Source organism: Chlorocebus sabaeus, chromosome 27 (genome assembly GCF_047675955.1).
Source record: "Chlorocebus sabaeus isolate Y175 chromosome 27, mChlSab1.0.hap1, whole genome shotgun sequence".
In the NCBI taxonomy this organism is placed as follows: domain Eukaryota; kingdom Metazoa; phylum Chordata; class Mammalia; order Primates; family Cercopithecidae; genus Chlorocebus; species Chlorocebus sabaeus.
The window spans coordinates 44,560,500-44,575,230 of NC_132930.1; the positions used below are offsets into that span (position 1 = coordinate 44,560,500).

At 54.7% G+C, this 14,731-nt stretch overlaps 1 protein-coding gene across 4 annotated transcripts in view; it reads left to right on the top strand.

The window, feature by feature from the left end:
- Window positions 1-14,731, top strand: part of SORCS2 (sortilin related VPS10 domain containing receptor 2) — a 550,792-nt gene that overhangs the window by 461,631 nt on the left and 74,430 nt on the right. For all 4 annotated transcript variants that reach the window (XM_073012526.1, XM_073012528.1, XM_073012527.1 and 1 more), the window contains exons 5-8: window positions 458-531; window positions 8,035-8,099; window positions 11,699-11,817; window positions 14,624-14,713. In XM_073012526.1, coding sequence (XP_072868627.1) covers window positions 458-531; window positions 8,035-8,099; window positions 11,699-11,817; window positions 14,624-14,713 — 348 coding nt within the window. The remainder of the gene's footprint in view (window positions 1-457; window positions 532-8,034; window positions 8,100-11,698; window positions 11,818-14,623; window positions 14,714-14,731) is intronic.

Sequence of the window (14,731 nt, forward strand, 5' to 3'; positions counted from 1 at the left end):
GCCCACCTGCACCTGCACTGACCCCTGCAGCAGATGCCACACCCCTGCCCGGGGCCACTGCTGTGTCCTGTTCTGCCGTCCGTTCACTGCTCCAGCCCTGGCGACACGTGGCTCCTTCCTCCCAAACGCCCTTCCTCGTATCCTCACACAGGATTATAAAGCCCCTCCCAGCTTCGAGGCTCAGACACACCTCCTCCGTGAGACCGCTCTGGATTTCATCCTGGGGAGCCTCATCTCCCGGGTCCTGCCAGCTGGGCTGGGGACAGGAATGGTTCCTCCTGGAGGCAGTGGGGTTCGGTCTGTACCCCCAACATGAGCACAGCGCCTCCGCGTGTCCGCTGGACAAGGCTGACTTCTCCTGGGGGATGCACTGTGTCAGGGACATCTCCGTCTCTCAAAAGCAGCTTATTCCTGACGTCCTGACCAAGTTTTTGTTTCTCCTTTTTCTGCCCTAAAGCTCTACGTGTCATCTGACTTGGGGAAAAAGTGGACACTTCTGCAAGAGCGAGTGACCAAAGACCACGTGTTCTGGTGAGAGCACTGCCCCACCCCAAACCCGTGGGGCCCGCGGCTCTGGTGAGAGCACTGCCCCACCCCGAACTCATGGGGCCCATGGCTTCGGTGAGAGCACTGCCCCACCCTGAACCCATGGGGCCCGCAGCTCCCGTGGGAGCACTGCCCCACCCTGAACCCGTGGGGCCCGCAGCTCCAGTGAGAGCACTGCCCCACCCCGAACCCCTGGGGCCCGTAGCTCCGGTGAGAGCACTGCCCCACCCTGAACCCATGGGGCCCGCAGCTCCCGTGAGAGCACTGCCCCCAAATCCTTGGGAGCCCCACAGAGGTCTGCAGCTCCCTTTCCTCCTCTGGATCCTCCCCAGCCCGGGACTGGGTCCCCGCCATCCACTGCCTCTTTCTGCAGCCCCATAGCCTCCTCCTCCCAGGGGACCCCCCTAGTCATTCTTCCTGCTCTGCAGTGGGTGGTATCAGAAATGGTAGAGTCCAGGGGTTGGTGTCCCTCAGGCCACGTTTTTACTCACGAACCAACTATGTGGCCCTGTGCCACTGCTGTTCCCTCCCTGAGCCTCACAGCCTCCCCAGTGGAGAGAGGTGCTAACATACACATGTTCCCGGCCCACCGCTCTGTGCTCCCCACCCAACCCCAGGCCCCAACTCAGCCCCTGACTAACAGACCCCGTGGGTGCTGACCCGGCCTGCCTCGGCTCTGCTCTCCTGTTTATCCACGCCTGGGCTCCCTCCCATTGCTGAACCTGTCACCCTTCCTGGCGCCTGCTGGGTGCCAATGAGCAGGATAAGTTTGGGGTCGTACCCCAGACAAGCCCCCACCCCGGGGAGCCAGACCAGAGAAAGGAGACTCCCATCCCAGGCAAAGGGCCACTGGGACCTCTGAGTTCAGACGGTGGGTACTGGCCTCTTGAGTGCATCCTCAGGGGAGCCTCAGTGTGCCACCTGGGCAGCACCCTAGCCTCACTGCACGGGGGGCACTCGGCTTTCCTTGAGAAATGTCTGTGGGATGTGTTCATGAGGGCTGCGGAAGAGGAGGGCTTGCCCGAGGTCACAGGTGGCAGCGCGGGGCCAGGAGCCAGTGCAGCTGCTCAGAGGTCAAGCTCGCCCCTCTCCTGCTGGGGCCACGGCCCGTCCTTTTGGTCACACTGCCTTTCCAGACACACGCTGCTCCTTCATGTGCTGATTCCATGGCATCCCTCTTTCTTGTGTGTGTACACACACACACACACACACACACACACACACACACAGTGCTAGCCTTTCTCTTATTCCACGTGTGGAACAGACCATTGCACAGGCTCCTGCGCAGGCCACAGCCCAGTCTCTCCAACAGGAAAACACATGGAAAGGGCTTCCTACCTGTCCCGAGGGCACAGGGCTGGAGAGGGAACCCGGGCTATCAGCCCTATATATGCTCTCTTGCCCCTCAGCCTTCCCTTCCAAAGCTCCAATTAAAGACAGAATTATTAAGAAGTTCAAGTTGCTGGCTGCAGAGTGGGCAAGGGCTGTTTATAATGTCATGTAGACCGTGGCAGGAGACTGGCATCCTGGCCACCCCACAGGCTGAAAGAAGGCTTTTTCCTCTGGAATGCCAACTGCTGGTGTATACACCATTGGCTCATGGGGAGAGGCGACGGCTGTCTGTCTGCGGGCTCCCCACAGGAGGGCCTGGTTCTTCCCTTGGAAACCAGAGCACCGCCATCCATCACTGGCCTTGTCATTGCTGTCAACTGTCAGGAGCCAGAGCTGCCCTGCGGTGGGATGCCTGGGCCTAAGCACTCACAGAGGTGGGGAGCAGAGCCAGGAGGGGGGACTTCGGAGCCGGGTCGCTCTGGGGAATTGGCAGAGCTCTGTTCACTCCCAGGCCAGGCCGGGTTCATGGACAGCTCTCCAGCCAGAGAAAGTCACCGACCCACGGCGCCCAGAGGGAAACTGGCGATAATTCAAACGTGTTATTATCTCAGGCAAATCCAATTGTTTCCTCCCCCAAGTTTCCCTGCTGTTATTCGAGGGAATCCCAGCAGACACTGGCCGCTATGGCCCCGGGATCTCTCCTGGAGCGTGGTGACAGTGGTGGGGATGCCCCCCTCCCCTTGTAAGCGGTGGATAATGCTGTTTTGGACAGCATTTCCAAGGAGCTCTTTGTCCTTGAACTGACAGCGGGAATTGCCAAAGCCCCGTGTTCTGTCTGAGCTCAGCCTCATTAACGTTTTGCGAGGCTATACAGCAAGCTCATTAGAGGGGCCTGCAAGCGGGAGGGAGCAGCTCCAGGTGCCCTGATACCTGCTGCCTTCTGAATAGGGCTTCGGGCGCCTGCTCCCCACCACCGAACCCGCCCTCAGTCTCTCCACGCCCCAGAACAGAATCATAACAGCAGCTGTCCCGCAGCCACCCTGCTTTGAATACTGAGTGTCCCCTGGGCAGCGCATGGAGGCTCTGAACGCACCGTTCCATGGCATCCCCACAGCAGCCCGTGAGGGTCCCCCTCATGTCACAGGGAAGAACTGAGGCTCAGGCACGCATCTAGGTCTCATGTCACAGCAGGGAAGTGAGGCTCGGATAGGCTCGGGCCCACATTCTAGGTCCTGCTGCCCCCAAGCTGCAGCCCTGAGCCTCGGTCCACCTCTGGCTGTGGCCTGTGGCCCTTACCCACTCTACTGGGTGGTCTGGCTGCCTGGGCTTCACCGGGTGTTCCTGCATCTGCCTCCTTGCTCAGCCCCACACTCACCCAGGGGAAGCCTCAGCTTCCCTCTCCGTTAGCTCCAGAGCCTGGCCCTGGTGCAGGGCACGGGGGTGGCAGGGCCTCTGTCTATAGAAGGAAGAGGTGGAGGTCTCCCCACTACAGCCGTGGTTATCACACCTTTCAGGGCTTAACAGAACTATTTGCACTGGAGCTGCCCTCAGCACAAATGGGGTGAAAGTCAGTTCCCACCTCCCCCAAAACACTCACTCTCTGAGGACTGCCTGCCCCGGGCCATCTCACAGGCCTGCTGTTTCTAAGCAGTGGAGACCTTGATGAGCAAGAAGGCCTGTGTGTCAGGCTCGCCATTTCCTGCGGGGAGTGGGGCTCTATCTGAGATGTTGTAAGTACAGAGTCTAAGAGAGTCTTCAAAACCCATGACTGAAGGGCCTGGAGCAGGGACCAGGCCTCAGGCCACCTGTACACCAGTGTCTAGCCCAGGGCCTTCGCCAGTACACTGAGAAATGGCTGTGGGAAGTGCTCAGAGCAAAGACTAAAGGAACAAACATGGTAAATGAATGAATGTATAGGGTGAGTGGCTGAGGAAATGAATGAGTAAATGACTGAGTGAATGATGAGTTAGTGAGGTAATGAATGAATGAATGAGTGAATGAGTAACAACTGAGTGAGTAAATGAATGAGTAAATAACTGAGTGTGAGGGAATGAATGAGTGACTGAGTGAGTGATGAGTTAGTGAAGTAATAAATGAGTGAGTGAATAAATGAGTAGGTGAGAGAATGAATGAATGAGTAAATGAGTAAATAAATGAGTAAATAGCTGAGTGTGTGACTGAGAGAATGAAAGAGTGACTGAATGAGTGAGTGACTGAATGAGTGAGTGAATGAATGAGTGAGTGAATGAGTGGGTGGGTGCATGAGTGAGTCACTGAATGAGTGAGTGAATGAGTGACTGAGTGAGTCTGATTGAGTGAATGAGTGAGTGGCTGAGTGAGTGAGTCTGTGACTGGGTGAGTGAATGAGTGACTGGGTGAGTGAGTCTGTGACTGAGTGAGTGACTGAGTGAATGAGTGAGTGACTCAGTGAGTGACTGAGTGAGTGGGTGAGTGAGTGTGTGAGTGAATGAGTGAGTGGGTGAGTGAGTGTGTCTGTGACTGAGTAGTTGGAATGAGTGAGTCCGTGACTGAGTAAGTGAATGTGACTGAGTGAATGAGTGAGTGAGTGAGTGAGTGAGTCTGTGATTGAGTGACTGAGTGAGTGACTGACTGAGTGAATGAGTAAGCGGGTGAGCGAGTGAGTCTATGATTGGGTGAGTGAGTGACTGACTGAGTGAATGAGTGAGTGGGTGAGTGAATGAGTCTGTGACTGACTGAGTGAATGAGTGAGTCTGTGATTGAGCAAATGAGTGAGTGAGTGAGTGAGTGAGTGAGTAAGTGAATGAGTGAGTGGGTGAGTGAGTAAGTCTGTGACTGAGTGGTTAAATGAATGAGTGAGTCTGTGACTGAGTAAGTGAATGAGTGAGTGGGTGAGTGAATGAGTCTGTGACTGAGTGAGTGAATGAGTGAGTCTGTGATTGAGTGAGTAAGTGAATGAGTGAGTGAGTGAATGAGTGAGTGGGTGACTGAGCGAGTCTGTGATTGAGTGACTGAGTGAGTGACTGAGTGAATGAGTGAGCGGGTGAGTGAGTCTATGATTGGGTGAGTGAATGACTGAATGAGTGAGCGGGTGAGTGAGTGAGTCTGTGATTGGGTGAGTGGGTGAGTGAATGAGTGAGGGCAGAGGGAGCCTGTGCCCCAGGTGTCATTGCCCTGCTTCACAGATGATGGATGATGAGGCTAAAATTCCATATTGCTGGTGGAGGGTCTGCTGCTGAAGGGAACAATGCCTGTCTGTATTCAGGAGAGAGCAATGTCAGGCCTGAGACCTCCTTTCCAAGGAGCTTACAAACGGTCTATTCACAAAAGCCGAAATCAACACTCCGCCTTGAAAGGGAGATCTCTTTACCTAGGGTCAGAATGATTGATGCTGGTGCCCCTGTGTTTGAAATCTCAAGAGACTACGGGGGAGTCCTAGCTGGCTCCCGCCACATGGCACATCTGTGGGGTCCGTACCATTCAAACCCATTTATGGATGTCCCCTGTCCACCTGGGGCCACTTGGGTGGACCTGGTCCCTGGAGAAGGTGAAGCAAATGGGGATCCTGGTGCCAGGCAGGTTGGGAGCAAGTTTGGGAAGCAAATGGGGCCAAGTCTGGGTGGGAAACTGTCAGTGATGGGGAGAGGCCATGGGGGCACTGGGCACTCTGCCTGAGACATCTCCACGACTTGCAAGCCAGTTATGAGGGTGCTCCTGCCCCCAGCGCTGAGTGGCCACTGACACCAGGAAGTGACTTCCTCATCTTGAGGCTCAGTTTGCTCTTGGGCAAAGGGTCCATGAGAGGGACTGGTGTGGTAAATGGGTAAGCGACTTTAACAGTCATATTAGTTGGAATGTGTGTGATAACAAACATAACCAGCCGCCAAATCCAGGAGATCCCAGGGAGTCTTGCTTCGCAGAAGGCTAAAGCAGGTGGCAGTTTTTAGTATGAAGAAAGTGGCAGGTAGATGACAGTTCAGTGGGCACATGGAGATGGTGAAATCTGGGAGATGGGATGTGATGCTTGGTTTGAGAAACCCTGGACCATCTAGATCCTCACTAAAGTTCCTTTCATTTAAAAAAAAAAAAAAATCTGCACTCCCCTCCTGGAAGCCAGGCATATGCTGGATGTGGCACCAAAATTGGACCCCATCCCTGCCTTCCCTGGAGGACCAGCCTGTGGAGCTGCGACCATGGGACATGTCTTCTGTCCCTTCTCAGGCCTCATTCCAGGTGCTTCATAGGCTTGGCCCCTCACAGAACTCCTGTGAGCCAGGTGGTGAATGGATGGCTGGATGTCCCTCAAAGGCGAGGCTTTCAGACTTGCCAACCCGGCCTTGTCCTGGCTCTTCAGCACTGAGAGGACAAGTACTGTATAAATTCAAGGCAGAATTGCTGCCAGAGTAATGACTGGAACAGCCAGGGGAGAGTGTCCAAGAGGGCAAGTGAGGCTGTCCACCTCCAACCAGTCCCATGCAGTGGACAGTCTGTGACAGCACAGGGGAGGGCCTTGGACAAAGGGGCCAGGGCAGGTGTAGACTCCAGCTGAGATTCTGGACTGAGGGTGGGGCAACTGTACTCCTCCTCCCCACCACTATCCCTTCACTGCATTATTTCGTGCACAATGCTGTATAAAGCCAGGAAGCAACCTGTGTGATGAAAAGATGTTGCTTTGGGAGTGGTAGCACCGGGGTAGTGGCTCTTGCTCTGCTAGCTGTATGAGCTTTGATCTGTTTTCACCTGTCTGGGCCTTGGTTTCCTCATCTGTAAAATGGGTATAACCAAACCATTTGAGATGATTCAAGGTAAGTGAGATAAGGCAACTACGGCACTTAGGACATTCCCTGTACCTGAGCACCTGCCACTAAATGGAGCTATTAAATGAGTTCAAGTGACATGCTGTGTGCAGCACAGACTCAGGACCTGACTTTTGCCTCTAAAGACAGAAGCTTCCTCCCTCCCCTCCCACCCAGTTAAAGACTTCACCCAGCAGGGCAGTGAAGTGGGGAGAGGAGTCGGGCAGGGATGAGGTGTGGGTGGATTGAGGGTGGAGTGGGAGAACCACAGCCCCAGCCTGAGTATCCTGACCCAGGAGCTCACAGAGCAACCGCAGTGTCTCCTTTATCTCTGTCCCCAGGGCCTGCAGCGGGCCTTTTACACAGTAGGTTTGTCCCACCGGGCTCTTAGAGATGTCTATGGAACTCAGCCACTTGGCAAAACTCCCACATTTCCATCACGACTTCTCTGAAGCTGGGACCACCCCCAAAGGAGGCAGAGTCCCATAACTGATGGGACATCTGGACTCGTGGCATTAGGAGAAGGCCTTAGTTGTGAGCAGGGCAGTGTGTGGGGTCTGAGGAGAGCATGTATTTTGGGATCAAGCAGACCTGAGCAGGAGCCTGGGACTGCCCTGGTCTGAGCCATGTTGCCTCAGGCAAGTCAGAGGCCCATCCTGGCCCTAGTGGGGTCACCTATGAATGCAGATGAAGGCACCTGCCTCACAACGCATGGTCCAGGCCCGTGTGTGGGGACAGCCTGGTGCAAACTGTCAAGTGACGGGGTAGGGAGTGCGTTCCTCTTGCTGGAGCCTTTGCCCCCTCATGAAAGGATTCAGGCCAGTCCCTGGAGGCAGCACTAGGGGAGAGCCGATGGCTGAGAGAGGAATCTTCCCAAGGGCACACTTGACCAGGTCATGGGAAGCAGGAGACGGAGCAACAGCTCAGGTGAGCCTGGCTTGAATCCCAGGTCAGCCCTTACCACTGCATGGCTTTGGGAGAGTCATTTTGCTTCTCTGAGCCACAATTTCCGTATTTATAAAATTAGGATAGGATGGGAGTCCCAGGCCTACCTGCCTCCTGCAGTCATTTTAGATGATCAAAATAAAACAAACAACAATGAAAAGGCAATGTGAAAATCTTTTATGAAGGAGAAAGCCTTTTACAAACACTTCCATGACAGGAAGAAACCCAACCCCCTCAGCTCATGCAAGGAAGACACAGAGACTCCAAGCATCCCAGGAGCAGGTGGGGTCCCGGGGAGGTGACGCCCTCCGGACCCAAACAGCAAGTGTGGCTTCAGAACCAGGGAGGCCACGTGGCTGCATGGGGTGTGGGGAGCCGTTGGGGGGTGGGCACAGTGACTCCATTCCCGACCCCAGTCTCGGCTCTTCTTTTCCAGGGCTGTGTCTGGGGTGGACGCTGACCCTGACTTGGTCCACATGGAAGCCCAGGACCTCGGTGGAGGTAAGTCGGGCAGTGCACGGGCACCAGGTATCCCTGAGTCACCTCGCGCCCGACACAGCTCGGCAGCGCCTGTGTTCAGTCGCTTGTCCCCAGTGGCTGGCCCTACACAGCCGGCCTCACTGCGTCTCGATGTGGCATGATTTTAAATGTGCTTGTTTTCCAGCTGGGGATGAATGGAAGTCAAGGAGCTCCACTCCAGTGGAAAAGTCTATTAAGAGGGCAATTTGTTCTGGCTCCTGAGCATTGAGTGTTTCCCACTCACTCAGCCCCTGACCCCTGGCAAGTGCAAAGTGTGGAGGTCGGGAGCAGGGGTGGGGGTACGGGCCTGCCCACCTGGACCCAGCCAACTTCCTGCCCAGGGCCGTGCATGCTGTGTGACAGGAGGGTGCTCTGAGGAGGGCAGAGCAGCTGAGTCCCCGCAGAGACATCCTCTGTGCAGGATCACCTGAGCCAGGATGTGTCACCATTAGAACAGAAATGCAGGCGTCAGCTCTCAGTCCTGCGACTGGCCAACCTCAGGGCCCAAGGCCAGTCACCCCAGTCTCCTGGCCTGTGAAATAAATTGTGATATGAAATAAGTGAATGCAGAGTTCTCAACACGGGGTCATCACGGCCAAGCTTTTGGGGGCAGGGTCAGCTGCTGGGTGTGATCCCCATGGCTAAGCTTTCAGGGGCAGGGTCAGCTGCTAGGCATGGCCTTCACCCCTCCCCACCCCCACCCTGCCACACTCAGGCAGGCGGGGCCAGTACTATTACTGTTCTGTGTTGATAACCAGGACAACACAGCTCAGAGGCAGTCCAGGTTTGCCTGGGGTCACAAGGTCCTGGCTGGTGCACCTCTCTCCATCCCTACTGGGAATGCTTCTTCCTTTTGGAATTTCTTACTTTTGACCTCACACACTCTGCCAGCCACCTCTGCTGGGCTCCATCATCCCAGCTCTGCACACTCTCCAGGGCCTGGAGCTCCTTGAGTACCAGTTGGGGCTACTGATCACCTGTCTCCCCAGTAAGGCTGCTGAATGAATAAGCCAGATGCCAGGGTTGCCCCTGAGTAGCCCACTGGGCAAAATGTTGCAAAATAACATGTGCTACAGAGAGAAGGACTCACTGCCCGCATCACACCACATTGTCAGGGTTAGCTATCTGCCCTTTCCAGAGCTTCAGCTGGCCCACTGTTCACAGCTCTTTTCAACTCCATGTTCACCAATTTCATCTAAGTGGCTCCTGAATGCCCATGTGGGAGTGTTTATACCACAGAAATTGGCAAGCACTATCATCAGGGCTACTATACCCAGCATACAACCCATCAGCCTGAGAGGTGGCCCTAGTTTGTTGTGTTGGCTCTAGGCCTGGAACACTGAGAGCCTAACCATGGTGGGATGGATGAATGAGTGAGTGAGTGAGGGAATGAATGAAAGAATAGGTGAGTGAGTGAGTGAAGGGAGGAGCGAGTGAGTGAATAGGTGAGTGAGTGAGGAATGATTGAGTGAATGAGTGAGTGAGTGAATGAGTGATTGAATGAGTAGTTGAATAAGTGAGTAATTGAAAGGATGAGTGAATGAGTGAGTGGGTGAATGAGTGAGTGAGTGAATGAGTTAGTAAATGAGTGAAGGAGTGATTGAATGAGTGAGTGAATGAGTGAGCAAGTGAGTGAGTAAGCGAGTGAATGAGTGAGTGAGCAGGTGAATGAATGAGTGAGCAGGTGAATGAGTGAGTGAGCAGGTGAATGAGTGAGCAGATGAATGAGTGAGTGAATGAGTGAGTGAGTGAGTAGGTGAATGAGTGAGCAGGTGAATGAGTGAGTGAGTGAGTGAGTAGGTGAATGAGTGAGTGGGTGAATGAGTGAGTGAGTGAGTGAGCAAGTGAATGAGTGAGTGAATGAGTGAGTGAATGAGTTAGTAAATGAGCGAAGGAGTGATTGAATGAGTGAGTGAGCGAGTGAGTGAGCAAGCGAGTAAGTGAGTGAATGAGTGAGTGTGTGAATGAATGAGTGAGCAGGTGAATGAGTGAGTGAGTAGGTGAATGAGTGAGTGAGTGGGTGAATGAGTGAATGAGTGAGTGAGTAGGTGAATGAGTGAGTGAGTGGGTGAATGAGTGAGTGAATGAGTGAGTGAGTAGGTGAATGAGTGAGTGAGTGGGTGAATGAGTGAGCGAGTGAATGAGTGAGTGAGTGAGCGGGTGAATGAGTGAATGAGTGAGTGAGTGAATGAGTGAGTGAAGGAGTGATTGAATGAGTGAATGAGTGAGCAAACGAGTGAGTAAGCAAGTGAATGAGTGAGAGTGAGCACATGAATGAATGAGTGAGCAGGTGAATGAGTGAGTGAGCGGGTGAATGAGTGAGTGAATGAGTGAGTGAGTGAGCAGGTGAATGAGTGAGTGGGTGAATGAGTGAGTGAGTAGGTGAATGAGTGAGTGAGTGAGTAGGTGAATGAGTGAGTGAGTGAGTAGGTGAATGAGTGAGTGAGTGAGTAGGTGAATGAGTGAGTGGGTGAATGAGTGAGTGAGTGAGTAGGTGAATGAGTGAGTGAGTGGGTGAATGAGTGAGTAGGTGATTGAGTGAGTGGGTAAATGAGTGAGCGAGTGAATGAGTGAGTGAGCAGGTGAATGAGTGAGTGAGTGAGTAGATTGTCAACTGAGCATGTCCCTGAGCTAGTCATTTCGCTGCATCTCCAGCTGTAGGAAGTTCAGTGTTGAGCGCAGGGCACACCAGGCAGTTTCAAGGGAACATGGGCATGGCTCAGGAGGGCTTGGCAGTGGCCTAGCGCTGCTGCCCACGTACCCTCTGTGTACACTGCCTTCCGCCTCCTTGGAACAGCCTAAACAGGTAGGCCTACCCCATTGTTCAGTGCAGAAACCTGAGGCTGAGCTTAGGGGTAGGCCTTTCTGGTTCCTAAACCCCTTCCCTTAACCATTCTCCATGCTGCCGGATCACCCAGGGCCAGAGTCAGGAGGAGGAGGAAGAGGTAGAGGAGGAGGGGGAGGAAAACGGAGAAGAGGAGGAGGAGGTGCCCTTCCCTTGGTCCCTTTCGATAAATCTTGCTCCTGGCTCACAAGCTGGAACGCAGAGTTTCCTGAGGCCTCCAGGCTCCAGCCCCTCCACATAAATTTGCCCTGGGGAAACAGAAGGACTTAAAATCAGCAGCTCCCTGGCAAAGCATGCATTCAGTATTGCTCAACCATAAACATGTGGAAAAGGGTAGAAGCATGTGCTTAAAATTTTGGGGAAAAGAACCCTTGAGCCCCACCCACCCTCACCCCTGCTCAGGTGTGAGAGACCGGGAGGGTGTGGGGGCCGTGCATGTCTGGGCATGGTGAGGTGCCCACCGTCAGCTGTGCTGACCCCTCCTGCAGGGGACGGCAGGCTCCAGAGTAGCACGAACACCTTCCTGAGGGTTGAAGGAGCTCATGTCAGAGTGCAGGTGGCCCACAGTCCAGGATGACACCCTCGGCCGCAGGTGTCATCGCCGTGGCCTTTAGAATTCAACCCACGAAGCCGCACCGCAGTGGTGCTGGAGGAGGATGGAGCCCAGCACATGTCTCAGGCTGTCTCTGGCTCCGGCTGGAGTCTGACTGCCTGGGCCGGCGCCTCTCTCCTGTAGGTTTTCGGTACGTCACCTGCCCGATCCACAACTGCTCCGAGAAGCTGCCGGCAGCCCCGTTCGCAGGCCCCATTGACCACGGGTCTCTGACCGTGCAGGACGATTACATCTTCTTTAAGGTAAGGTTGCTTCCGGAACTTTGGGAAATTGGCAATAGGCGACGTGGCGGATGAGCCGCCTGCAGCCAAAATGGAATCGCTCAGAAAAGAGGCAATAAAATGGGTATTTCTCTTTCGAGTGCTACTTTGCAGGTCACGATTTCTGACCATAGCTGTGGCTACAGGCATCCACAGAAGCCCCCACAAACCCAGCAATGGGGCTCAGGGACACGGAGGCTCCACCTTCCTTCTGGCCACCATGAACCTCCCAGCCACTCGGGGTCCCCAAACCTAAGCCCATTTAGCCCCATTTGGCTTTATCAGTGACTTTGGAACTGACCAGGACTGCTTCTGGTCCCGGCTCTTGGCCGCCAGGCACCGGCTGTCCACAGCCCTGTGACCAGGACCCTGCTGCCTGTGCCCTCAGGTCACAAGTGGGCCCACCCTCAGCAGCCACGTGGTCCCAGCTAATTCAGAAACTCTAGCACACAACCAATCCATCCAGCTTTTCTTCACCTTCATGGATGCGCAACTCAGCATCCCTGAAACAGCCTAGCCCTCTGCTGAGTAGCCCCAGTCACTGGCCTGTTTCTTCTGGCCCTGAGACAGAGTCTGCTTCATCGGACTCCCATCCACTGGGTCAGTTCTGCCCTCTGGGATCCTGTAAAAACAAGTCCAAAGTTTCCCCAAAGAAAGCCCCTTGAGGGCAGCTGCTGGGTGCCCTCTCCCCAGAAGGCCCTCCACCTATGGAGGAGCAGGCTGGGTTATCACTCAGTGCAGCAAGGGGGAACACGTGCCCTGGGGAACCTGAGCATCTCAGAGGGGTTAGAAGGGCCTGATTGTCAGGTGTGGGCTGCAGGAGGTGATTTGTGGCGTGCTCCCCAGCCACCTCCTTGCCCTGTCTCAGCCACACTTGATCACCCTAGCTCCCCACTCTACGCTCTGTGCCAAGGGCCACCATGGACTTAGGTGCCAGGGCAGGCATGGGCATCCCAGCCCCCACCGTTAAAGCAGGCCAGACAAGAGGCTTCTGCCGCCACCAGCACTGACCTCCAGCCCTGCCCCGTCTCCACTGCTCTCTGCTGAGCCCAGCCCCTGGCTTTTGATCCTCAGTCTGTGCGTTTGCTTGCACTGTTCCCTGTGCTGTGCCTTGCTTCTCCGCGGGCTGATTCCTGCTCCTTCTCGAAGACTCAGTCATGCATTTCCTCCTCCAGGAAGTCTTCTGCCTCCACTTCAGGCTCACTGGTGCCTCCTCTGAGGACCCCCAGCCCTGTGCCTTCCTCCGTCACAGCCCAGGCCCCACTGTGTCATTCCGTACCATTTACTCCTTTTGTCCCTACACCTGACTCAGGCAAGCTGAGGCTGGCTTCTAGGTCCGAACCCACCACCTGCTTTCCCAGCGCCTAGCATTACATTTCTGCGGATGTTCACTAAGTACTAGAGCAAGGACAGTGTTGGTTCTCTGGGCAACCATCTCCCATGTTGAGTGGTTTCTAAACATTAGACCCGCTGACCTGTCAAAGCCCTGCAGCCTGAGACCCCCGGAGGTCACCTATGGAGGAGCAGGCTTGGTTGTCACTCAGTGCAGCAAGGGGGAACACATGCCCTCGGGAACCTGAGCGTCTCCAAGGGGGTAGAAGGGCCTGATTGTCAGGTGTGGGCTGCAGGAGGTGATTTGTGGGGGCTGCAAGGAAGCCGGGTGTGACTCTGGATTGGGGGATGTGAGGACATGAGGTCCTGCTAGGATTGGGCGTCTCAGTCTTCTCTAGAGGGAGGGGTGACTCAGGGGAGGCAGGAGACTCGGAGGGGCGGGAGACTCGGGGGAGCGGGAGCCTCAGGGGAGGCAGGAGCTGGGCTGTGGAGCAGCAGCCCTCGCTTGTCTCAGCCAGGGTGGGTGTCTGGGCATCTTGGAGGTTTAAATGACATTCACGTCTGGTCTGTGTTCGGACTCGATCGTGGGGTAGTCTCAGGTGGTCTCATTCTGCACAAGGTCACAGTGAGCTTGTCTGGTGTTGGTGCTCGTGACATTGTTTGTGAGGAGCAGGAGAAGGGGGGCCACTGGCTCCATCCAGTTTCTACCCTGGTTTCCATCTTTCTCAACAACTGCAGAGGAAAGCTCTCCCTGCCCCAGCCCCAGCCTCCCCTGCTCTCTCCCTTCCTCCCTCCTCCCACCCTGCTTCTCAGAGGATCCAGGAGCCTGTGCTAGGATGCGAGAAACCTCAGCCATTCCAGCCCCACCTCACCACCAACAAGGTGGCAGTGCTGGTGGCTCAGGAGGCTGCACCTCCGGTTCTGTGGCAGTGAGGATCCGTGGCCTCTGTGATCAGAGACCTGCCACAGTCCTGTCCTGAAGGGCCTTTCTGTCTCTGGGAACAGACGTCCACGGCCACAGTTAATGGGGTTGATTGTTATGGGATCAAATGAGCTGCCCGGGAAAAGCACTCAGGATGGTGCCGGCTTTGTTTGTCATGCCTCGAAGTTCAGTGGTCACCTTTGGTGATGAGCTCATCTTTGGCCTGTCTCCTTCTCCATCGGAACTTTTTCCACCTTGTTCCATAAGTTGGATGCAGAGAAACAAGGCAAAGAGAGAGCATGGGGAAAGAAGTTAGTTCTGACTGAAGGAAGCAGAGGATGACTTCCCAGAGGAGGGGTATTAATGTGGGGCTTTGAAGGATGAATAGGAGTCTGCTCATTTCAAGCAGAACAGGTATAAGCAAAGTAAAAGGGCATTTTCACTTGCTGAATATAATATGTAGTTTTTCATTCATGAGACTCTGGCTGGAGAGGGAATCAAGCCTCTCAAAAATGTGTTTCTTCCCCTGGTTAGGTAACATCAGCAAACCGGACAAAATACTATGTCTCTTATCGCCGCAATGAATTTGTCCTGATGAAGCTGCCGAAGTATGCATTGCCAAAGGTAAGGTGCTCCCCACTC